Source organism: Natrix helvetica (assembly GCF_964273705.1).
Source record: "Natrix helvetica genome assembly, chromosome: 3".
Classification (NCBI taxonomy): domain Eukaryota; kingdom Metazoa; phylum Chordata; class Lepidosauria; order Squamata; family Natricidae; genus Natrix; species Natrix helvetica.
In genome coordinates, this window is record NC_138549.1 from 127,826,112 (window position 1) to 127,850,449 (window position 24,338).

Consider the following 24,338-nt stretch of genomic DNA (forward strand, 5'->3'; position numbering starts at 1 on the left):
TGAACATTGTGCCCAAGTGGCCCTAAGGTATGTAGTTCAGTTAGCATGGATATTGGTTCCACCTCATCTTTTCTACTTGTAGATTGCCAAGCAGCAACAACAACTTATCCAGCAGCAACACAAGATCAACTTGCTGCAGCAGCAGATCCAGGTACAATGTTATTCATTTTCCTTGGGGAACTTCAGTATTCCCTCCACTGCAGTATGAATAATACAAATTTTGCACTTCCTTAAATATGTTGTCTGGGTATGTTGTCTACATTAAGTACCTAACATTTGATACTGCAGTAAGGGTATGAAGTTAGAAAGTAATATACACCTCTCTGCTACTGCCTCTAGTGCAGCGATGGCGAACCTTTTTTGGCTCGCGTGCCACAAGTGGGGGTGGCAGGGGGTAGTCGTGCCGCACCCATAATGCAATGCGCGACCCCCCCATTTTTACATGCTTTTTTCACCCTCCTCAGGCTCCAGAGGCTTTATAGGAGCCTGGGGAGGGTGAAAAGAGCCCCCCCACCCCCCCGGAGGCCCTCCGGAGGCTTCAGAGACCGCCCGGAGGCTTTCCTGAAGCCTTTGGAATGCTTAAAATGACCCTCCAAGCAAACCAGAAGTCACTTCCAGTTTGCTCGGAGGGTCATTTTGAGCACTCTGAAGGCTTCAGGGACGGTCCGGAGGCTTCCCTGACGCCTTTGGAGCGTTTAAAACGACCCTCCGAGCAAACCGGAAGTGACTTCCAGTTTGCTTGGAGGGTCATTTTAAGCGTTCCGAAGGCTTCAGGGAAGCCTCCGGACCGTCCCAGAAGCCTCCGGAGGGCCTCCGGGGAGGCAGGGGAGGCTCTTTTCGCCCTCCCCAGGTTCCTATAAAGCCTCTGGAGCCTGGGGAGGGTGAAAAAATGGCTTTTAAAAATGGTGAACATGCGCGCTGGCCAGCTGACAGGGCAGCACCTTTTGTGCCCTGACAAATGGCTCCGCGTGCCACCTGTGGCACGCGTGCCATAGGTTCGCCATCACTGCTCTAGTGCCATGATGGCAAATCTATGGCGTGGGTACCAGAGGTGCCATGCAGAGCCCTCTCTGCTGGCATGTGTGCTGTCACCCCAGGTGAGATCTCCATGGCATTTCTTTTGTGAGCTTCTGTTTCCCTGCAAACGATGAAATAGAAGCTCATGAAAGAAAAAGATCTTACCTCTTGCTGCACTGCCAGTGTTGGGATGCCCCGCCTCCTACCAGCCAGCTGGTCTTCAGGTATCTGTTGTGCATGTGTGCATGTGCACATTCATGCATGCGTGTGCATGCATGCACTCCTTTCAGTTTGGGCATGTGCATGTTCACAGTTTGAGCACTCGGTGTCTAAAAGGTTCACCATCACTGCTCTAGTGGATATGAAAAATGGCTGTTTGGACAAGTAGCATTGTTACAGTTTCATATGATGCCCTGTATCTGTTTCTGTGTCCACCACTTCCCTTACTCTTTTCAGCAGGTCAACATGCCCTATGTCATGATTCCAGCCTTCCCTCCCAACCACCACCCTCTTCCTGTCACTTCGGATTCTCAGATGGCACTTCCTATCCAGCCAATTCCATGCAAGCCAGGTATGAAAAGGCCAAGAAAACTGGAATTCTGATTAATATGATATGGATTTCCCAAGGCTTTTATACAGTGGACTTGGAATGGGAAGACAGAGCATCCTCTATTAGGTGCAGCCATTTAAAACCAGGAGTCTACATGAATCTATGTTGAATCAATATTCTAATGTTTCAGTCAGTAAAAATGGAGTCAGAATACTGTAGTTAATGGTTAAAACTGATTTTCCACCCTACACAAACCTTACCTTTCAACATTGATAGGGCCTTTCCATGTGTCTTGGCAATGAAAGGTAGAGTAAAAAATACTGCAAAATGGGCTTTTCTTATTATTAACATGAATTTGAAGGAAAGTCAAGGTAGACAATCTGCAAATGTAATAGCTGGAGTTTGGTTACATAATACAGAACCAGCATGATTGTTTCAAACAGCTTCGTCTCCTAAAGTATTGCCAAATGTTCAACCATGCAGGTTTTAACATCCCCCTTTCAGCGCTTCTCAAGGGTAAATAGAAGAATACTCTGTTCAGTGAAAAATACTCTGCCATTGTAGGCATAAAAAGAAATATTGGCTTGTGCTTTTCTCTACTGCTCTTTCTATAGGAGCATCTGTAACACTACGGTACAAGGGCTTCAGATTCTTTTGACATATGCTCTTTGTGGCAATAGCACAATTCTCACTGGCCGAGTAGAAATAGAGTAGTATAGAGATCATGTTGAAGAAGAAATGCACACACCATTAAGTATGTAGCAACTTTATACTGAGAGGAAACATGTCATGAAAAAGAAACCCAAGATAATCCTGGCTTGGTTCAATTGGCTATAAGAAAGGGTAGAAGGAACCTGTTGCAGGCTTTGTTGTGTGTTGTTATACAATAATAGAGTTCCACCTAGATTGAAGGGTGATGGACAGAAATCAGTGGTCTCCCCTTTAGTGTGTGTTAAAATCAATGTAAAATAATATTTCTATTTTGCTATTGTAATTTGAAATAGTGTGCAGTAATGAATTTTGATACTGCCCTGTTATTTTTTCTTTTTGCCCATTGTTCAATCTTGTCCAATTCTCAGAAAATTCTTCCCTGGACAAGTCTAGCAATTCTCTTGGCAAGGTTTTTCAAAAATGGTTTGCCATTACTTTCTTCCTAGGGTTGAGAGAAAGTGACTAGTCCAAGGTCAACCAGCTGGCTTTATGCTTAAGGCAGACTAGAACTCACAATTTCCCAGTTTTCTAGCTTGATATCTTAACCACTACACCAAACTTTGCTCTCCCCCACTATACCATATGACATATAAAATTATTGTATTGTTTTGTATTGTATTTCACCATAAGATACAATATAACTAAAATAAAGCTGAGTTATATTTGGTTATATCAAATATATATATATTTGGTCTTATCGTAGTAGTTGTGTTTAGATCCCTTTTAATCTAGTATTGAAAGTCAGCCATCACTAAATTAAATCCCTCTCCTTTTAATAGTCTGGATCCATAGAACTAAGAACAGTTCACTACTTTATTACATTGATGACTGGTGCACCCAATCCTGTTGCTGTAATGCACAAAAGGGACATGTTTTTACATGTTTGGGGACAGGCACAACTTTGGCCCTTTTACTTTACTCCAGGTTGAGCTTCGCTGTACTTACAGCACATTCCCTCTTCATTCACTGTTGACATAATAAGGATCTCAGTTTATGTTTAACGTTCTACACAATCTCCAATTCTTCTGTTTCTTTACAATCTACAGTGGAATATCCAATGCAGCTGCTTCATAGCCCCTCTCCTTCAGCACTGAAGAGACCTGCAAGCTCAGGCCACTTACAGATCCAGGTAAAGCGTCTTAATTGTCTTTTTTCCTTAGGTCTCCAAATCTTGTAGAAAATGTTTCTATCTTCTCTATTTTGTTTTCAGGAATCTTCACAGCCACTGAACTTAACAGCAAAGTCTAAAGGCTCTGAACCCCCCAATGCCTCCAGCACACCTGGTTTAAAGATTAGTAGCAGTCAGTCCCTCAGTGGTGTTTCTCGAGAGTTGCAGACCAGCCCTCCCAGCCTTCCTTTGGGTAGGTCTGTTCCTCTGATTTAAAGCTGAAAAAAGAAATGCATATTTGATTGACTTCTCGTTGCAAACTTGTTACGAAATACCTGTGCTTTATTAGCTTATGCCAGTGATGCAAGTCAGCCGGTTCTAATCTGGTTCGGGTGAACCGGTAGCGGTGGTGCCAGGAGGCTCCACCCACCCACCCGGACGTCATCACATCCCATTTTTGACGCTTTGTGCATGCGCGGAAGGTCCTGCGCATGTGCTGAGGTGGCACGTTTGAGTGAAGCGAGTGTATGCACGCTCACTTTTGTGAACTGGTAGTGAAGGTAAGTTGATTTCACCCCTGGCTTATGCTCTTGATTTTTCTTTGGGGAAGAATTCTTGACATCCCTAGGTTCAGGAAGGGATGAATATGGCTTTCCTCAAGATTACTTTGGAGATTTTATCTTGTGGATTCACCAGTGCTGAAGAGAGAAGAGAAACTGCTAATTCAGAAGAAGAAGCATGCACTGCGCAAGCAAAATATTTAGTCCTCAACATCTCCAAAAATGTCTGCTAAAACTTGGACAATTTCTAGAAATCAGGAGAGAAAAATTTGATGTAGATCAACCAACTCCTTTCATGTTGCAGGAGTGCTCATATATCCAAATCAATATATCCAATGTGCTAGATCATCTTTTGGGATATCCATGATTTTGAAATATATGCAATTTATAAAGTTCAAGGCTCCTAGAGTTAATATGAAGTTAACAGATACTTAGAATACTCTAATCACTCTAAAAGAGAACATATGCTTATTGCACTCTTGAAGAGAAGCGTAAATCTAGTCTGAAGTATAATGTGGTGCTGAATTTGTAGAGACATTGTAGTATATTTGTTGTTGTTTGAGATGCATATTCTGCTGTTTCACGATAGCTGAAGGCACAAGAGAACAAGCACAGCAATTTTGGTCATGCGGAAGAAGGAAAGTTATGATTCTTGAGCCCTCCAGGCTTTTGTTAATTAGAATTGAAGTCTTTTTGGTATTGAAAATCTCATGTCGTCTCCAGATGGAGTGAAGTCAATTACAAACGTTTCAGGGCTGGAATTATTTTTCTTTCTATTTTCTAACAATGGACAACTGCCAGTAGCCACAGTAGTCTACATCACCTTTGACATTCAGGGAAAACCTCCTTGAAGATTTTACTTGCCAGTAATGTAAGTGGAAGTTCACACAGGACTCACGTATCATCGTCCTAGGAATCACAGGATTGCACCATAAATATTTTTCTGATGAGGAAAAAAAGCAATCACTGATTGATCTAAAAGAAAATTAACTTGAAGCTATATAGAGGGGGGGGGGGGAAATGCTGTAGTAGAGGCATGCTTACGGAAAATGCAGGACAGAGTTATTGTAACCAGGCTATAAAATTCTGGGTGGAATGCGTCACATGTAGGCCACACCCACCCCAGCTCCGCAAATGAGAAAAACATCATGAAATGTCATGTGATGGCAATGTGACTCTGCGAGTTTGACACCTGCGCTGTAACCTTTTGCTGCCAGTGGTTGTCTGGATTTTTGCAGCCTTGATTTGGTAGTCCAAGTGTTATTTCTTTGTTTAGTGGTTTTCTTTGCACTGGTGATCATCATGAAGATATTAAATATCAGTTGATCACCTGTTGTATTTTTTAAATATCAGGCTTCCTTGGAGAGGGAGATGCTATAACTAAAGCAATACAAGATGCTCAGCAACTTCTGCACAACCAAAGCAGAGCTATAGATGGTTCTCCAAATCATCCATACATTAAGGTAAGTGATACTGATTTTCTTAAAAGGAAAGAATACCCTCTTTGACACAAAGCCTTGAATTAAGATTAGAATTTTGAAGAACGAAATGTATCAGAGTCTAATGAAAGCAGTCCATCAATTAAAAAAAACTCCCGGTATCTGGGTTTTTGAGAGCCATTGTCTGCGATGTGAATAGTAATGAATAAACCTTCAAAAGATTCAGTTCAGGATTTTCTAAAAAAATGAGCTAATTGGACACGGTTTATATTAGGATAGCATTTCAGACAATGTAATGTAATTGGATAAAATGTATTCCCAATTCTTATTCAACACATCCCTGACCCATTGTAGAACATAATCAATTCTAGAAATTATTTGGTGAGCTGGCAAGACTATATTCGGTTTGATTTAATCCCCCAAACATTTTTGATAGAAACAATAGTATTAACTTTATTATAATTAACTTTATTTTTCAGAGGTCTATGTTCTTGATAGAAGCCCACTACCTGATAAATTGAATGATTAATGGAAGAGTTTTCAGTGATATCACAATAATTATATTCTAAGAGTGAAAATGGGAGAGGTTTGAGATTAGCATATAATAAATAGAAGCTAATACATGAGAACTCCATATTCCGATATTTTAAGTCTAAACTTAAAGTACATAAAATACTTGTTCTATTACAATACTCCATAAAGCTATTCAAAAGTCATTTTATTCCTTAGACTCCTTTTTAAAGGTATTATTTACAGAAGCTATCCGGAATGTTTGCTGAATTGTTCCTTTTTCTTGTTGAAACTATTTTTTTCTATAAACAGAAAAAAAATAGTTTCAACAAGAAAAAGGAACAATTGTATTCTTAAAAATGTTTATTTTTTCTATAAACAGAAAAAATTATAAAATACCTTGTTTCTAAGATTCTTTTTGTTCAGATAATGTTACCTGTAGTCTTTCTTTTTTTGTTCCCTGTCCAGAAGATTTGGACTATTCAGGCCATATTTTAGGAGATCATATAAGGGCATTTTCTTTTGATAATGTAACATATAGCAAAATTTATTTTAAAAATCTAGGTTTAAGATGTTTAATTGCTTCTAGAAATATGTACTGTGTTTTTTGGTGTATAAGACACGCTTCCTCCCCCAAAAAAGAGGGTGAAAATTTGGGTGTGTCTTTTACACCGAATATAGCCCCACCCACTCCCACTAGAAGCCAAAAACATGAAGCATGGAGGCAGTGATGGTCTGTGGCAATCCCTGCAGCCTAGAACAGCTGATTGGGGGAATTCCAGCAGTCCGATCCACCCCACCAATCAGCTGTGCTAAATCAGGCTGCAATAAGTGCTAAAGCTGACCTGGCTGGTCAGAGTTTGCAGTAGCAATCACATTCAGAAAGCACAGTAACTGGTTCAGCAGGATTTAAAATAATAATAATATACAATACATTACCAAAAGCAGGTTTTCCAAGGTAGCAGTAAATACAAGCAAAACACAAGCAGTTTTGCTTTCAGTTCTCAGCTAAGCCAGGCTCCTTCCTGTCTCCTTGTTGCTCATTCAGCAAATTTCAGAATCCAAATAGCCCTCATTGGCTGACTTAGTTGCTATGCCTATTCATTGGTTGACCTTGTTACCATGTGTCAGCTGAATACCATGGATGCTGGTAGACAGAAGCAGAATTTTTTTCTTCTTATTTTCCTCTCCAAAAACTAATGTGCGTATTATACTCCAGAGCATCTTATACTCTGAAAAATATGGTAATTAGTACAATTAGTCCTCAACTTATCACAATTTAGCCCAATATTACTAAAGGATACAGTTATTAAGCAAGTTTGCCCCATTTTACGATTTTTCTTGCCACAGTTGTTAAGTGAATCACTGCAGGTATTCAGTTGGTAACATAGTTGTAAAATGACTCTGGCTTCCCCATTGATTTTGCTCATCAGTAAATAAATAAATAATAAATAAATATTTATTTCTTAGCCGCACCCTCTCCCGAAGGACTCGGGGCGGCGTACAACAAAACATAGGAAATAAATATATCGACATACATATAACAAAACGTATACCAAGACATATATACGACATATACAAGGAGGAGGTGAACTGATAGATAAAAACAAGTAAAAGCACAATGTTTAAAAACCCCTAAATAAATTGAATGCAATTAAAATACCCCAAATAAAAAACCCGTCAGGAGCGATATAGTTGGATCAAAGTTGAGCCAGGCCAGCAACTTGGAAAAGGTGGGCCTTGAGCTTTACACGAAAGGAGCGGAGGTCAGAGGTATTCCTAATATCCGGGGGGAGGTCATTCCACAGGGCTGGGCCCGCCACAGAGAAGGCTCTACTCCTAGGCGCCGCCCCTCGACACTGTCTGGTGGACGGCACCTGGAGGAGGCCCTCTCTGTGCGAGCGGATTGGTCGCAGGGATGTATGGGGCAGAATACGATCCCACAAGTAACTAGGTCCTAAGCCATGGAGCGCTTTAAAGATTGTTATCAAAACCTTGAAACGCACCCGATAGACCACAGGAAGCCAGTGCAGCTCGCGCAGGAATGGTGTCACATGGGAGTACCTAGTACTCCCCATAATTACCCGCGCGGCTGCGTTCTGGACCAACTGTAGCCTCCGGGTGCATTTGAAGGGAAGCCCCATGTAGAGAGCGTTACAGTAGTCCAAGCGAGACGTCACCAGCGCATGAGTGACTGTGCGTAAGGCGTCCCGGTCCAGTAGGGGGCGCAATTGGCGCACCAGGCGAACCTGGTGGAACGCCCCCCTTGCCACGGCTGTCACATGGTCATCCATGGACAGCCGGGCATCCAGGAGGACGCCCAAATTGCGCGCCCGCTCCACGGGGGCAAGTTGAATGCCCCCGATGGCCAATGATGGAACTAATTGGCTGAACCGGGGAGCCGGTACCCACAGCCACTCCGTCTTGGAGGGGTTGAGTTTGAGTCGGTTGTCATCCATCCAGATCCGTACGGCTTCCACACACCGGGACATCACTTCGATGGCCTCGTTGGGGTGGTTCGGGGTGGAAAAGTACAGCTGAGTATCATCAGCGTACAGATGGTATCCCACCCCGAAACCACGGATGATCTCACCCAGCGGCTTCATATATGTGTTGAACAGGAGTGGCGAGAGGACCAACCCCTGTGGCACCCCACAAGTAAGGGGGCGTAGGGTCGACCTCTCCTCCCCTGCCAACACACGCGTCCGGCCAGAAAGGTAGGAGCCGAACCACCGCAAAACGGTGCCCCGGACCCCCAACCCCTCCAGCCGGCGCAGCAGGATACCATGGTCGATGGTATCAAAAGCCGCCGAGAGGTCTAATAGGACCAGGATAGAGGAACAACCTCTATCTCTGGCCCTCCAGAGATCATCCACCAACGCGACCAAGGCCGTCTCCGTGCTGTGACCGGGGCGGAAGCCGGACTGGCGCGGGTCTAGATAATCATTTTCCTCCAGATGCCGTGGAAGCTGGTAGGCCACCACACTCTCTACAACCTTCGCCAAAAAGGGAAGGTTGGAGACAGGACGATAATTGGCCAGCTCCAAAGGATCCAGGGAAGGCTTCTTGAGCAAGGGTCTCACCACCGCCTCTTTCAAGGCGGCCGGGAGAGACCCCTCGCTCAGCGAGGCGTTCACTAGGTCCAGAAGCCAGTCTCGTGTAACCTCCCAGGATGCCAGTACAAGCCAGGAGGGGCACGGGTCCAATAAACATGTGGTGGGTCGCAGTCGTCCACGCATTCTGTCCAAATCCTCGATGGCAACCAAGTCAAACTCCTCCCAGGTCGATTCCTCAAGACTCGCCACGGACGTCTCCATTGGACCACTAACAGGGACCCAATCCTTCCGAATTTGAGCGATTTTATCCTGCAGATATTTCCCAAATTCCTCTGCTCTGCCCTGTAGAGGGGCCTCCCGCGGCCTCTGAAGCAAGAGGGAGCGGGACACCCGAAACAGGGCGGCAGGGCGGTTCTCTGCGGATGCAATGAGAGTGGCACAATATTGGCGTTTGGCCACTCTCAATGCCACAAGGTACGTCCTTAAATGGGCTCGTGCCTGTGTTCGATCAAGTTCGGAACGAGAGGATCTCCAACGACTCTCTAGACGTCTCTTGCGGCATTTCATCACCCTCAGCTCCTCGGTAAACCAAGGGGCCAGGGTGGATCGTTGCCGCCGGAGAGGCCGCAAAGGCGCCACCCGGTTCAAGGCCCCGGAAGTCGCATTATTCCACGCGACCACCAGGTCCTCTACCCGGGGGCGGGTCAAGGTTACAGGAGGTGGCCCAAGCTCCGTCTGGAACCTATCTGGTTCCATCAGGCGCCTGGGGCGGAACCATCTAGTGCTTTCCGGTTCCGCCTCCCCGCAGCGGGAGGTAGCACCAGGGAAGTCAAGACGAAGGAGTGAGTGATCTGACCATGACAGGGGAGTGATGGTAGTGCTTAAAAGGTGATCACATGACTCCAGGACTATCATAAAGATGAGCCAGTGGCCAAGTGGAATTTTGATCACATAACCATGGGGATGGCAGTGGTCATTCAGTGTGAAAAACAGTCATAAGTCACTTTTTTCAGTGCCGTTATAACTTTGAACAGTCACTAACAAATGATTGTAATTCGAGGACTACCTGTAGTAACTTTTAAAGTTGCTTACCTTGGTAAGATGCAGAAAACCTTATATTTTCAGGATCATAGCAATTTGGATTCTTCACCTGGAAAAGAACAGATGGATGAGTCGTCTCTTCACAGACTGGATGAGTCTCTACTAACATGTGAAGGAGATGGTAATGACATTTTTTCTTTTTCTCACAAATTTCACCAATGTTGAATTTTGAAGAGAAAATCTAAGCAAGCTTCCTTTAATAAATAAAAAATAAATGTAGTTGAGTAGCTGAATTAGGATTTTTTTAATGATGCCAAAACCTCATGACTTCTCTAAATTTGATGGGCAATCACATTTGTATACAACAGATGTGACAACTCTACTATGTATGACCCCCATTTGCAATTTCCAGAATTCACAAACTCCCACAAGTCTGGTCAGTTTAATGAAATGTTCTTTGGTCCTTTCTTGGCAGGCTCACGACATTTCCCTGAATCCAGGAACAACAACCACATAAAGCGCCCCATGAATGCTTTTATGGTATGGGCCAAGGATGAAAGACGTAAAATTTTGCAAGCTTTCCCAGACATGCACAATTCAAGCATCAGTAAGATTCTAGGTAAATGCGTAAATTGGTATCTGTCGGTTCTTTTTTCTAATGTCTTTTAATATTTCTGTGAAACATATTGCCCCTTGTAATTACTGGCAATTTCCAACAGTTTAATAGTGGGTGGTGTGCTTTAGTAGAGGGATCAAGCACAGTTCTCTTTCTTTGTCTATCATGACAGCCTGATTCTTCAGATTTTATATCTGCACATGCAAAACAGAATGTAGGTTTTTTTTAAAAAAAACTAATGTTTTTAGTCGCATCCTACCGCATACATCCCTGCGACCAATTCGCTCTCACAGGGAGGGACTCCTCCAGGTGCCGTCCACCAAGCAATGCCAACGGGCGGCGCCTAGGAGTAGAGCCTTCTCTGTGATGGGCCCAACCCTCTGGAATGACCTCCCCCCCGATATCAGAACTACTACCGACCTCCGCTCCTTCCGACAAAAACTTAAGACTCACCTGTTCCAATTAGCTGGCCTGGCCCATTTATAGTCCCATTTATACCTCCTGGCAAATATTTTACCCTGGGATAGTTTTTAGGGGTGTTTTTTAATGTATTTTTAAATTTTTAAAATTATAAATCTAACTTTAACTATTGTACAGTAAACTATTGCTACCTCCTCCAGCCACATCTATATTTATATTATATTTATATTATGTATATTTACTGTTTTTAATATGACTGTACACCGCCCCGAGTCCCTTTTGGGAGAGGGGCGGTCTAGAAATCAAATAAAAGTTAAAGTTAAAGTTAAGTTTTTTTTAAAAAAATAAGCTCACATCAAAGAGGAAGCCAAGACTAACCTTTTCACAATTTATACAGTTGTGGTTGTGGATCTTTTTTTAATGATATGAATCTCAGACTAAAGAGCAAGCTAGACAAGATCTTAGTTACAAAGTTAAATTCATTGCTTGCCCCAGAATTCAAATAAAAACTTAAACAGAGCCTCTTTGCTCAGTAGGGAGGCCTTTTCCCTCCTAGTATGAGCTGCAAACCCATTCTGTATCTTATTGTTTAGAGTTTTTGTTAGTCATTGTGGGAAAAACTTCCTGTCTAGGAATGGGATGTCAAGCTTAGATTCTTTGCTCTGAAGTTCTTTATTAATATCAGTTCAAGGAGCTAATGTATGAAAACCTGGAGTTTACAAGAAGTTTTTAAATAGAGAATAGTCTTTCCCCTAATCACTATGCCTAGTATTATGCCTGAGTTCTGAAATGCACAATTTTGCAACAGGGGTTATTGTTTCCTCAGGGTTTGGTCACAACTGGAGTGCAAATTTGATAGAATCTACAAACATACCTCATAATTTTCTCTAAACTTCAGAATTATCTTCAGAATTTAAAATAACTAGGAAGAAAGGATGATTCGTTGCAAAATAGGCCCAGGTGATAAAGATGTAAGATGTATCTAAGGCCACAAAGAAGATGGAAATTAAATGAAAGAATAGTTAAATTCAGAGATCATACTAAACCAAACTTTGTTGAATGTGCCAAAATAGGCCTGTTCACAAATAACATTAAATATGCTTTGGGATTGTAACTATCCATTCAACTAAACATCACTTAATTTCAATTTGGTTATGTACAGTACATTGTGTAATAAAATCTGGTTAGGCAGGGCTGTTTTGTAGTGCTCAAAACAATTGAAGTCCCTTTATGAGTGATTGCCTTGTAGTTACTATGCACAGAAAATCCGGTAATGTGATAGTTATCCCCTTAGCAACCTTATCAAGTACAGTCCAAAACAGCAACAGCAACAGCAACAATTAAATAACTTGTCAAATATGTTACAGTATTTGCTACACAAATATATGATCATGTTTTGCAAGCAAATGAAATGTATCAGGTTTTACAACTATAGTACCTGTAGACTGGTTTCAGAAGGCACTACTATTATTGTTACTATTATTTATCAAATTTAGAACTTCCCATCTCCCTCATAGAGGGACTCTAGGCAGTATACAAGTAAAATATTAAAATATAAAAGCTGTGTATAACATTTAAATAAGATAGTTAAAATTCAACATTAAAAGTTAATTAAAAGGCAGAAGGAGGGCCTTTAGGGTACTACGAGCCCCATGGCTACATTCTCTCCCATGACCCCAAGTGAGACAGCAGAGCCATTTTAAAAAGACCAGGAGTGTGGGGACCTACCTCACCTTTGAGGGAAGGAATATTCCAAAGGATGGGAGCAATGATTATTATGATAACTGGTGATAATTGGCAATATCAACATCATCAGATCACATAGGCTGTGTGAGAGCAGACTAATAACCCAATAAACTCTTTTGGGTAAGAAATGATCTACATATTTATAGTTGAATAGCCAATAAAGAAGGGAATACATCGTTGTTCATGCATAAAATAAGCTCTGCTAAATAATATTTCCAATAGAAGAATGAACTCAAATTCTATCTCACAGGGCAATATTAGTATATGTTCTGCTTTTTATGAAACAGTAATATGTTATCAGATTGATCAAGGGGAATAATATTCAGAGATGTCAGTTGTAATAAACACAAGTCTCTGAAGAAATTGATTGTGAGAGCAAACCAGAACTCTGCGTTAAATATGCGTTGAAAAGTAGTTCAGTACCACCGCCCCGAGTCCCTTCTGGGAGAGGGTGCGGTTTATAAATTAAATAAAAGTTAAAGTTAAAGTAAGTATATTTTGAAAAGCTAATCCAAACCAGGCTAGTGAACACATTTGTAATTTTGAGAGCATGTTGCAGGAACACTCACAAAATGGTGGGACCAAAGAGATCCCCTGCAATTTCTGTCATGGCGGTCACAGCTAATTTCAGATTTACCAGAAGAAAAGTGACTTTTCAAGAAAAGTGAAAATTACTACCAGAATCACTTCCAGCTAATTCATTTTACCCCCTTTTTTAAAGGCAAGTGTTCACATTTCCAAGTAATATGCTAACATTGAGCTAGTTAGCATTTTTAAAAAATTTTCTAGAGATTGGGCCCTGGAATACGCATGGAAAAAAAAATACGTGGGGCCTGACATTGTGTTTTGCAGCATGGCGGCTTCTATTTCATTAACTGGATATATTTTTTTAAAAAAAATCAAAATTTAAAAACAAAATCAGGATGGCAAAGACTGCTTTTAAAGTATGATGGATTAAACAATATGAGGTAAAACATGTTTAACCTAACTGCATCATAAACCGAAGGTAGTCAACCGTTCTTCTCAGTGCTGCTCTTCAGTTTTCAGCAGGAAAAGAACAAAGACATAGCACAGTACTTTACAAGGGGCTCTGAAGCACATTTCAATCATTCAGTGGGGCCTTCTGCCTAGTTTTAGAAAGCCTGGGTGATACCAATCTCCTTGCTTTTTTATATTTTCCCATGCTCCTTGTGTGACACAGGTAGAAGACGATAATTTAATACTTATTTTAGCTTTACATTCTGCCATTGCTCAATAAAAATAATCCTCCTTTGTGGTAGGGGTTCATCACTCAGAGTTCCTCTTCTTACCACATGAGCTAATATTTAACTGTAGCCCCTGAGAGTCAGCATAGACTGGTTAGTTATTTAGAGAGATTGGTGTGGTTTCTGAAGAACATATCTAAGCTACTAGGAATGGACTTGTAAGGTTTCAGTAGAGGTTTGTGGGTTACATCCTGTGTCCTTAATTAGAACTCGGGTATTGAGGTTAAAATACACTTTCAGATACAACAATATTGATCTGGTGCTTCCTATGCACCTCCTCAGCTTAAACCATTGAAAAGTTTTAAGTATTACAATAACCACAATGCTGGATTCACAGTTAGAAGCTTACATATTTATTTCTTTAGAGGAATGTATTTTGAGTAATAGGAAATTGTGTCTCAATAGCAAATGTCTTGGTGGTTTTATCTGTTTCTCAGGCACAATTAGATGATGTATGAATTTGTTTTGTGTTTGTATTTCTAATATATAATGAATATAACATTGTTGTACTCAGAAGATAAAGCAAAATAAGATGATAGAATGCACTGAGCCAGTAAGTACAGCTAGTCCTCGACTTACAACTGTAATTGAGCACAGAATTATGGACGCAAGTGGCGCCAGTTATTAAGCAGGTCATCCTATGACTGACTTTTTAAAATGACTTTTTGTAGTGATCATTAGCAAATGCCATGGTCCTTAAGTGAAGCCATTGTTCAGAATGGATGTTTTTTGCCAGAAACCAGAAGTAAATACCAGTTTCTAGCAAAAAACATAAAAGGTCATGTGACCACTCGATACTACAAACAGCTGGAAATGGGTTGCTGAGTGCCTCCCCTAAGTGCAATCTCATGACCATGGGGGAAGAAAAGCTCTGGAACCTCATATCCAGGTTGCAAGTATCTTTTTTGTCTATTGTAACTTCGAACAGTCGCTAATTGGGGATCTCCCCCCCTCTCATTTCAATTACCAAGGCAAATTTTGTTTTTCAAGGGGAACATTCAGAAATGCTGCCTTCACCTGGTAAACAATATGATCCACTCTGTCTTTTTGACTCCTCCATTTCTAGATTTGTCTAAAAGTGAAAAAAAATAGGAACTCAGGTTGTTTTGCTTCTAAGTTTATTCGTTTTGTTTTGTTCTTTAGAAAAACAAACCAAACTGGATGTAAGTAAATGCATATAATAGGAAAGTACAAAGAGAAAACAATAATGAAAACATAGGGAAAAATACATTTGGCTGAATCCTGTCTTCATTTTGGAAGTTTATATTAAATTGTGATTATTTTGTATACGCTCAGTATTATTTGAATTATGTTGACTCTGAAATATGATAAGGTAATTTTACCAGCAATGCTAATGCCTACCTTTTCCTATCCGAAATCCTAGGATTTTCTTTGACCTAAATTTTTTGTTTAGGTGTAACTTTTTCTCAAGTTCCATCGACTCTAGATTTCTTAGACTTTATTCCCCACATTAACTGCTTGGGTGAAACCTTCCTCATCTCTCCAGCCTCAATTCTCCACAAACTCCCCGGTGGGCATGACAGTTGGGCATGACATAACCCAAGGAATTCCTGTCACCCAGAAGGCCAGCCTATTTTAGCTGTTCCACCTGTTCCTCATACCTTGGGCTTGAAAGAATTCAAAAAGCCCTGTAGGAAGATGACAGAAAAGGTCAGCAGGACAGAAGTGTTTTAGTTAGCAATAATAGGTGGCAGCCGTGGTTTGAGAGCCTCCCATTTGTAAGAGAAAAGCAGTAAGGAAAAGAGCTGTACTTCCCTGCCTTTTACTTTCGCATTTACCTGGTGTTATATAAATTGGCACAAGTCAATTAATACAATATTTGAGAAATGTGAAAGGTCTCATTAAATAAATGGATTCTCTTGCAGTTTGACAATAGTGCCTCTTCACAAATGGCACTTTTCCCACATGATGTAGTAATAAGGTGCCTTTATGTTGATGTACAGTTAAATGCTGATTAAATAATTATGTATAAATGTTAATATACCTGTGCTTCAGGGCAGGGGTGGTATTCACTTACCTTCCCTACCAGTTTGCAAAAAGACTTTTCAGGCGCTCCGCTCCGCTGAGGAAACATCTCCGTTCCCAGCTGAGCTGGTGGAGCGCAGGCAGGCGTCGTTGCTTCGCCAGGGCCGGGCAAAACTGTACTTCCGGTTTCAGCGCCGGAAGGGAGCGCGAGAGCCAGGTGGAGCGCTGAAAGGGAGCGCGCAAGCCAGGTGGAGCGCTGAAAGGGAGCGTGCAAGCCAGGTGGAGCGCTGAAAGGGAGCGCGCGCGATCCGGTGCGATCCGGGAGGAACCCACCATTGATCTGGCTTTCCTAGAAGGCCATTGGTAATCAAGCATCTGGAGCAGTGTTTTTCAACATTTGGCAACTTTAAGATGTGTAGACTTCAACTCCATGCTTCATGCTGGCTGAGGAATTCTGGGAGTTGAAATCCATTCATCTTAAAGTTGCCAACTTTGAGACACACTGAGCTAGAGGAAAATTTGTGCCCTTATTTTTCCTTCTTCTTTACAGTTTGTTTTTAGTGCATTATTTTTGCTTTGTTTTTGTTTTTAATTTTGCACACCACCTAGACATTCATAGTGAAGTGGTTCCCAAATCTAACAATTTTATTCCTAAATAAACAGGACTCATCTGGATGCATCGCTGATCCTTGCCTCCGTTTCCATGAATTACACTTTGTGACAAAATTAGTTTGCCTTCGGAAGAAAAAGAAGGGGGAAGTTGGAATTTTGTTTTCATTTGGATATGTTTACATTTTGAAACTGAGTTAATGCCCGGCCTAGTTTTTGTCAAATTGAGGTAGTCCTTGACTTAAAATCATTTATTTAGTGACCATCTGAAGTTGCAACAGCACTGAAAAAAAGTGACGTATTACTGTTTTTCACACTTAAGACCGTTGTAGCATCCTCGTGGTCATGCGATCAAAATTGCGATGCTTGGCAACTGGCATGTATTTATGATGGTTGCAGTGTCTAGAGGTCATATGATCACCTTTTGTAACCACCTGACAAGCAAAGTCAATGAGGAAGCCAGATTCATTTAGCAACTGTTTTACTAACTTAACAACTGCAATGATTCTCCTAACAACTGTGGCAAGACAAGTCATAAAATGGGGCAAAACGTACCTAAAAACTATCTTGCTTAGCCACAAAAATGTTGGGCTCTATTGTAGTTGTAATTTGAGGGCTACATGTATCTTGTAATCCACAAAACCCAGAACATCCATTAAAATTACATTGTATGGCTTGCTTAATATCTCAGTTTATATTTCTAGATAGGCAACACAGCCAGATGTTTTCTTGAGCTCCTAGTTCCTGTGTGATATGATCGTCCAGATAGTCTTCAGTACTAGCCTTGCTAGTGTAGAATTCCCCTATGTTCTTAGACATGAAACAGTCTGTAGAAATAATTCTTTTTGCCTGAATGGTAATGAAAGATAAATGCATAGCTGTGTGATAACCTTTAGAACTGCATCTGGTTAAAGAAACAGTTTACATTAACTCTTCATATAATTTATCTTTCAAAGGGACTGAGCTGTTGTGTATAACATCAACCCTCAAGAACCCTCTGATTACAAAAAATTAGCAAAACCAAAAGAAAAAATGTACACGTCTCAAAGTAGGCTGAATTTGTATTTCAGGAACAAAGGGGGAAAATAATTTCCCAACCTTTGAAAATTTAGAAAGCCCTGGTAATATTCCTAGCCAGTTTGCTTCTCTATCTGCTTACTTCAATTCAAAGAAATATAAGTTGTTGCTGCTGTTGTTTGGTTTCTGGTTATCTAAAGATTGCCCTTCCCTGTTTTCTATCTCAAACTCTTGTTTTTAAAAATGCCATATTTGTTTTGCATTGGCTATTTCAGGGAAATCATTGTAGACATGGAGGCATTTTTCACCTTGATCTATAGTAGTCAACTTTTTTCTTCTAAGCCCATTTGTTAGGAAGCAGTATTCTGGCATAACATAAGACTGAGAAGGACCATACAGTAGAAGAAAATTTTAAAAATGGTAAATGAAACCATCCCCTTTCATTGCTCTATGTTTTTATAGGATCCCGATGGAAATCCATGTCCAATCAGGAGAAGCAGCCCTATTATGAAGAGCAAGCACGGCTGAGTCGCCAGCATCTAGAGAAGTATCCCAATTACAAGTACAAGCCCCGCCCCAAACGCACCTGCATTGTGGAAGGGAAGCGGCTTCGTGTTGGCGAGTACAAGGCACTGATGAGGAATCGGCGCCAGGACGCCAGGCAGGGCTACCTGATTGCGTGAGGCTTCCTGTCCCTTTTCTCTGTTCCTCCTGAACACAGCTATCTGAGCCAGCAGGTTCCTATGTCTGAAATTCACCTCTTTTAAGGAATCTGCACAGATCATCTTTTGCAAGGCAGTGATAGTGTAATAAGGTTCAGGTTCCCAATTCATCATTAATAGTGACCTGCAACGTCTTCCTTGGCTTATTTGCCCCAAATTTACAAAGAGATAACCCAGTTTATGGTCTTTTGTGTGTCTTGTAGCCTTGCCGACTGAAGGGATCAAAGACACAATTAAACATCTTGCTGGATCATATAAGCATAATTAGCTTTTAGGAGAAATCAGGCAGCTCTGAAAGCTTAGATGACGACGGAAGAAAAGGTCCAGCAATGTTTGCTTGTAGAAGGTTCCTGGAAGACAGTTAATCTGATCTCATTCCAGGGAGACCAGTACAAACACATGATCAGTTCATTGTTGTTTCTTAGGAGTAAGGAACTGGTGGCTTACAAGATACTACTGAACTGCATTTACCAGTAACCTCAGTTACATGACCAATAATTAGGAATGTTTAGTTCAGTAGTTGAAGATCACAGCTTCTCTATTCTTGCTTATCTGTTTCCATGTTGAGAAGTGCAGTAACAATGTTATGAATGTGGAGTTGGAGGTGGGGGAGGTACAGAATGTAAGATGGCATAACTTTCATGATACATTATAATGTTTTTCCTAGGCCCCAAAGCAGCCAGATGCCACCTTCCTCTTCGGATCTCATGTACCAGCGATCAGTTGGGATTCAGCTCGCTCCACCACTGATGGATCACTACTTGTCCCATGGCATGGAACCAAACATGCCAGTCATAGTGAACACATGTAGTCTGAAGCCAGAGGAAGGGGATGGGGCAGAGGACAGTCATTCAATGCCTGATGGGGAGATGTACCACTACAGTGAAGATGAGGATTCTGAGGGTGAGGAGAAGAGTGATGGCGAGCTAGTGGTTCTCACAGACTAATGTCACAAGGAGCAAGTATGGAAAATATGGACAAGCCTTTGTCCTCTTTCTAACCTGGAACAATTAATGGCATTGGAAGAAACAAGGAGAGGAGAGCTTGTTAAAGTGGAAACAGACAAGGAGCAGAGGAACAATTATTTATGCCACCATCTGTGATATTGGTAGAGTTTATTCCCCATCCATTTATCTTCTGTGGAAAGGGAGGAATTTTGTCTTTGACCTGCTGAATTTACCCCAAGGAAATTGAATATGAATTGACTATGACTCTTGTAACAAATTTGGTATTTTTTTTCTACTAAGGTCAGAACTCCTGCTAAGGATATCCCAAATCTTCACTGAAGTTCAGGGAACAAAGGTATTTTGGAGTCCCTAAGGGATAGACGAGATAGAAATACTGAGCAGCAGATTTCATAATCTATAATCTTTGAACCCATCTTCCTAGCAGCTCAGTATTAAGTGTTATGTTCTCAGAAATGAAAGTTTGACTAGAAAAAGCTTCTTCCTTCCAGTCACAGCTGCGTCTAACTTTTCTGTAGTGTTCAGTTGTGTTGGAGTTAGGGGCAAATGCTCTGTGGCTGAGTAGCAATTATGTCTCTTGTTCATTTCCTCTACGGCTTTTTCTCCTTTCCCCATAAAGCTGATGTAAAAGCTTACTTCACCAACAGCCAGAGACCTCACCTGTTTACAACCTTGGCCAAGCTGCATCAGCTTTTATTAGCCACCCAATCACTAGCATTCAACCAACATTTGGGGAGCCTTTTCACTTTCCTGAAATGAAACATCTGGGTGGAACACTTATTCCCCCTTCATTCCAGATTTCAACTTGTTCTGCCTTTCCCCCCACTCCAACTTCACTTTGTCTTGTGTTTGTTTTGTTCAATTCCCACTGGCCCTGCCAATAAATTCTCATGGAGCCATTTTTAGCTCTGGACTTGAATGAATAGCAACCGAGGTCTCGAAGGGCCCTCTTTACCCTTGGCAGCCTTGGCCCAACTTATAAATTAAGCCATGGCCTGTTTCCCTCCTACCCTCGTTTGCTTGCCAATGCTCAGTACACACAGGAGAAGAGAACACTCTGCGACAATAGAAAGCTGACTTGATGTTTAAGGGATAAAATGTGAAGTTTCTGAGGCAATCTTTCCAAAATTGTTTTCCTATGAGGGTAATAGCTCTTTCATGCCCACCCACTAGAGCACTAAAGGTGCATAATAGGAATTATAATCCAACATACAGGCACCATGTGAAGGGCACCTTAGAAAACTATTCTGAAGCATCTTCTGTGAAGGAAAAAAGAATTCTTTTATTGAATTAGTCTAATGATGCTGTAATACAGGGTAGTAACTCTGTGTCCTTCTAGTTGTTCTGAGTTACAGTTCATTAGGAAGAAGATGTTATAATTCAGCAACTTTCAAGGGGTTTGTCCACTTTCATCATTCTGGTTTATTGAGCCTCTGGTAGGCTTCAGTATATTTGTAAATTCATGTTTTCCATACATTGAACTCAACCCTCATAGTTTGCAGTATAAGTACTTGTTTGCTTATCATGCTCAAATCATCCAGGTTGATGTATAATGTGTTTGAGTGGCTTCTTTCATCTCCTCCTTACTCTTTATCCTTTAGTGGCATTAGTGAAAGCAGCAGTCTTGCCCTGGTTTAAATTAGCTAAGTGCTCTTGGTTAATGGTTAACCTGCGGCTAACTTCAGTACATGGAAAGAACAGTGATGAGAGAGGCACATAGGATGTACGGTATCATGATATACACATGCACAGTTATGTCTCTGATGTATGAATTATATACATTTGCAGACATTTTTTTTTACATATTTTGCCCCTAGATAGTCCTTTAAATATTTTTGTACACTTTCATTGGATTTAAATCTCAGCATGGGAATCTTTTATTTTCTGCTATGAAATTGTAACATCACTGAGAAACTAAATTGGGAGTTCTTAAAGTAAACCTGTCATTCTTCATTTTTTGACAAGGTCTCCTTTTTGTGTTAGGGTGACCAAATTATTAATATAACACAATGATCTCCACAATTTGAGACCAGATATGAGATCATGGAAGAAATTTAGCATTGCTCACATGATTGTATCATGCCCACTGCAAGATGAAGCATAACAATATGTGCGCTTGCAGAGGTGGCAAATTACAAGCCTGTTTATCATTTATGGCAGAAAGTAAGGATTGATAATACCATACAGTGTTTGGAGTCACCCTTAGTCTAATATTACAAAAAGCCCACTAGCATCTCTTTTGTACTCTAGTACAAATAGATATGGCAAAAGATTACTATTTTTTGCATTATTGATAACTGGGAAGTGATTAAGAATGAGATACATTCCTTACATTTTACAGAGGATTTATTAATCCATTTCATTCCTTACAGACCCCTGAATATTGGTTTTTTATCTCAGCATCTTTAGGAGTGTGGTCCTTCACATGTCTGCTAAAATGTAATGCAAATCTGAAGTTGACAGAAGTTTCATGCTGAGCTTGTAAAGCATGATTTTTCTTGCAATAGAATAGTTGCCACTTTGAAATTTGATCTTAGTCTGTGTAGTGTCATCACAGAGTTTGGTGTATCTGGATAGAATCTGGAGTTCCGCTTTTCTTTTTGAGAAACACTTGTCTGGCATTTTCAACACAGCTTTTATCATTGTATCACATTATGTATGACTTATGTCCCTAGCTAGCTTAAATAAGTCAAAACTACTTGCACCTGTCCAACTTATTTTCCTTTATTCTAATTTTGAAAAGAGGAAAATGCAATTGTATCTTCTAGAGAGAAGTGGATCACTTAGTTCCTGGGTAATAAGCAACATGAGAATGGGTTACACCTTTTTTTAAAAAGTCCCTGTGCCCTCTAGATGTGTTATATTACAACTCCCATCACTTCCAACATCTTAATGTTGCATTTTGGGCAAGTATCATGGGGTTATAGTCTAGCAACTGGAGAGCATCAAGACAGATGAATGGCTTTGATCTATATTGTTTCCCATTCCTTCAGTTTTTCATAATCCTATCCCTTTCCACTGTGCTCTAGCAACTGGCTGCTGCTTTATTTTTGTTTTGTTTCAAAAAGTCTGTACATATAGATAGAGCTTTATTTTGTTAATAAGACTAGTAACTTAACCTGTATATTTCAACACTCTTTGTTTATAAAGGGTTTTCTTTTTCTTGGTACAATAAAGATCTTTTGGAACAGAGATCTGTGCTAATTCTAGTTTTGTAAAATTCATTTTGCCACCTAATCCATTTTGCCTGTTCCTTTTAACAATAGTTAAAGGCTGTGGAGGTGTAATTAGTCTTTAAAATAGAGAAGGTACATGATACTAGACCTACCCTGAATTATCTGCAAGCATTGATGCAGTTATTATGTAGGTTTACTTGGAAGAAACTCCCAGGAAGTTCAATAAGATTTACTTCCAGGTAGGTTTGCGTAAGATTGAAGCTTAACATCACAGGCTCTCATGTGTTTACCAGGTAGTAAATTCCATTCTTAAAGGGGCTTATTTCCTTGAAAGTACATAGTATAGTCATTTACAAGTGATAATACCATTAATGTTTACCATTCCTTGCTTCAGCATGATGATGCTATATCATCCTTGTTCATAATAATGTGTTTAACATCTTTGGAATCTCAAGTCTATTATTTATGGGATGAAAAATATATTTCTGAAATCTTTTCATCCAGATATCTTATTCTCAGATTAAATCTTTAGATCTTTAGTGGAGGAGACTATGCATATATTTTGAGTATTAAAATAATTCTTTTTAAACAAATGGTCTTTTAGAAAGCCATTTGTGATTAATTTCAATTGAGATTGGAAAATAAGATTGGAGTACTTCACCTTCACTGTTTCAAGATTCCTTGTTCCAAGCTACTTCAAATAGGTGCATCTCACAGAATCTACAATATTTTCATTGCTACAGCAGACAGCTTGGGGCCCTCTTTCTTTGCTTTGCCAGTCAGATACTGCAATCCATCAATGTAAGATAGGAGTTGCTGCAGCAGTCATAAGCCTCAGCAACCTCACGGTATGTATGTTGGCAGTGGTTCAAAAACTAACATGACAGAGATAGTTGGCTGTGTCATCTTGATCATTAGTGCCTTTGGAATGAGAATGTCTCTGTGTTGTGGAGCATTATGCAGTACGGATCCATGGACTTATTTTCTGTCTGCTTTGAAAGATGATGACCTTGAGCAGTTGAATGATACTGGAAAATCTCTTGAGGGAGACGGGGATTTGTCTTCATCATTGGCCCTGACACGTAGTATGTATGATTGTGTCCCAGGTATTAGGTTAGTAGCTGCTACTTCTTTCTACCTCTTCCAAATCAAGCCAGTGAAACATGACAAGAAATACTACTACTTGTGTAGAATAAGTATTGGGGCAGAAGACAGCAAGGACAGAGAATCTGGAATCCTTTCATTGCTGCTGAAGCACAGCTCCCAGCCTAATTTAGCCCCTGATTTAAACAAATGAACTAACCAAGGACAATAAGCTGCATAATATGAATGGTTGATTACTCAGAAACAAAACATCTCCCCTCCAGTTTTAATTTTAACATTGGCTTTATAGATAAAAAGAGACATTTGGTGTTTAAAAGGTTCCTTTTTGTCTTTCAAGAACAAAGTCCACCGATTTGACGGGCACCTGTAGGAACATACAGTTCATTCAGTATTGTCAGCAACTATCATAATACAGAAAAATCTTGTATTATTTATGTACATGGAACGGAGTACATGAAAATTGCTAATAAGAAAATTAGTGGTGCCACATACAAAGAGAGATGTGCTGGCATCTGCACTTTTTTTTAAAAAAAGCAAGTCACTGTGAGGTAACCAACTAAGAGATGTAGACTAATCCTTGAATTTAGCCTAACCAGTTCATTACTTGGTGGCTGTGCATGAACTGGGAAAGCTCTGCCCATATTAAAGATACCTTTATTGGAGTTTACCCTGTTACCTCAGTTTGCTCAACTGTTTTGCTCTCGAGACAAACAAGCACCA

At 40.6% G+C, this 24,338-nt stretch overlaps 1 protein-coding gene across 5 annotated transcripts in view; it reads left to right on the forward strand.

The window, feature by feature from the left end:
• Nucleotides 1-22,530, forward strand: part of SOX13 (SRY-box transcription factor 13) — a 70,676-nt gene extending 48,146 nt beyond the window's left edge. The window contains exons 6-14 of one of the 5 annotated variants that reach the window (XM_081946969.1): nucleotides 83-151; nucleotides 1,474-1,588; nucleotides 3,325-3,407; nucleotides 3,489-3,639; nucleotides 5,300-5,409; nucleotides 10,077-10,173; nucleotides 10,468-10,611; nucleotides 18,114-18,330; nucleotides 19,041-22,530. In XM_081946969.1, the coding sequence (XP_081803095.1) occupies nucleotides 83-151; nucleotides 1,474-1,588; nucleotides 3,325-3,407; nucleotides 3,489-3,639; nucleotides 5,300-5,409; nucleotides 10,077-10,173; nucleotides 10,468-10,611; nucleotides 18,114-18,330; nucleotides 19,041-19,320 (1,266 nt within the window). In that variant the 3' untranslated portion in view covers nucleotides 19,321-22,530. The remainder of the gene's footprint in view (nucleotides 1-82; nucleotides 152-1,473; nucleotides 1,589-3,324; nucleotides 3,408-3,488; nucleotides 3,640-5,299; nucleotides 5,410-10,076; nucleotides 10,174-10,467; nucleotides 10,612-18,113; nucleotides 18,331-19,040) is intronic. The other 4 variants (XM_081946971.1, XM_081946970.1, XM_081946972.1 and 1 more) reach the window with 4 other exon arrangements.
• The last annotated feature ends 1,808 nt before the right edge of the window (nucleotides 22,531-24,338 follow it).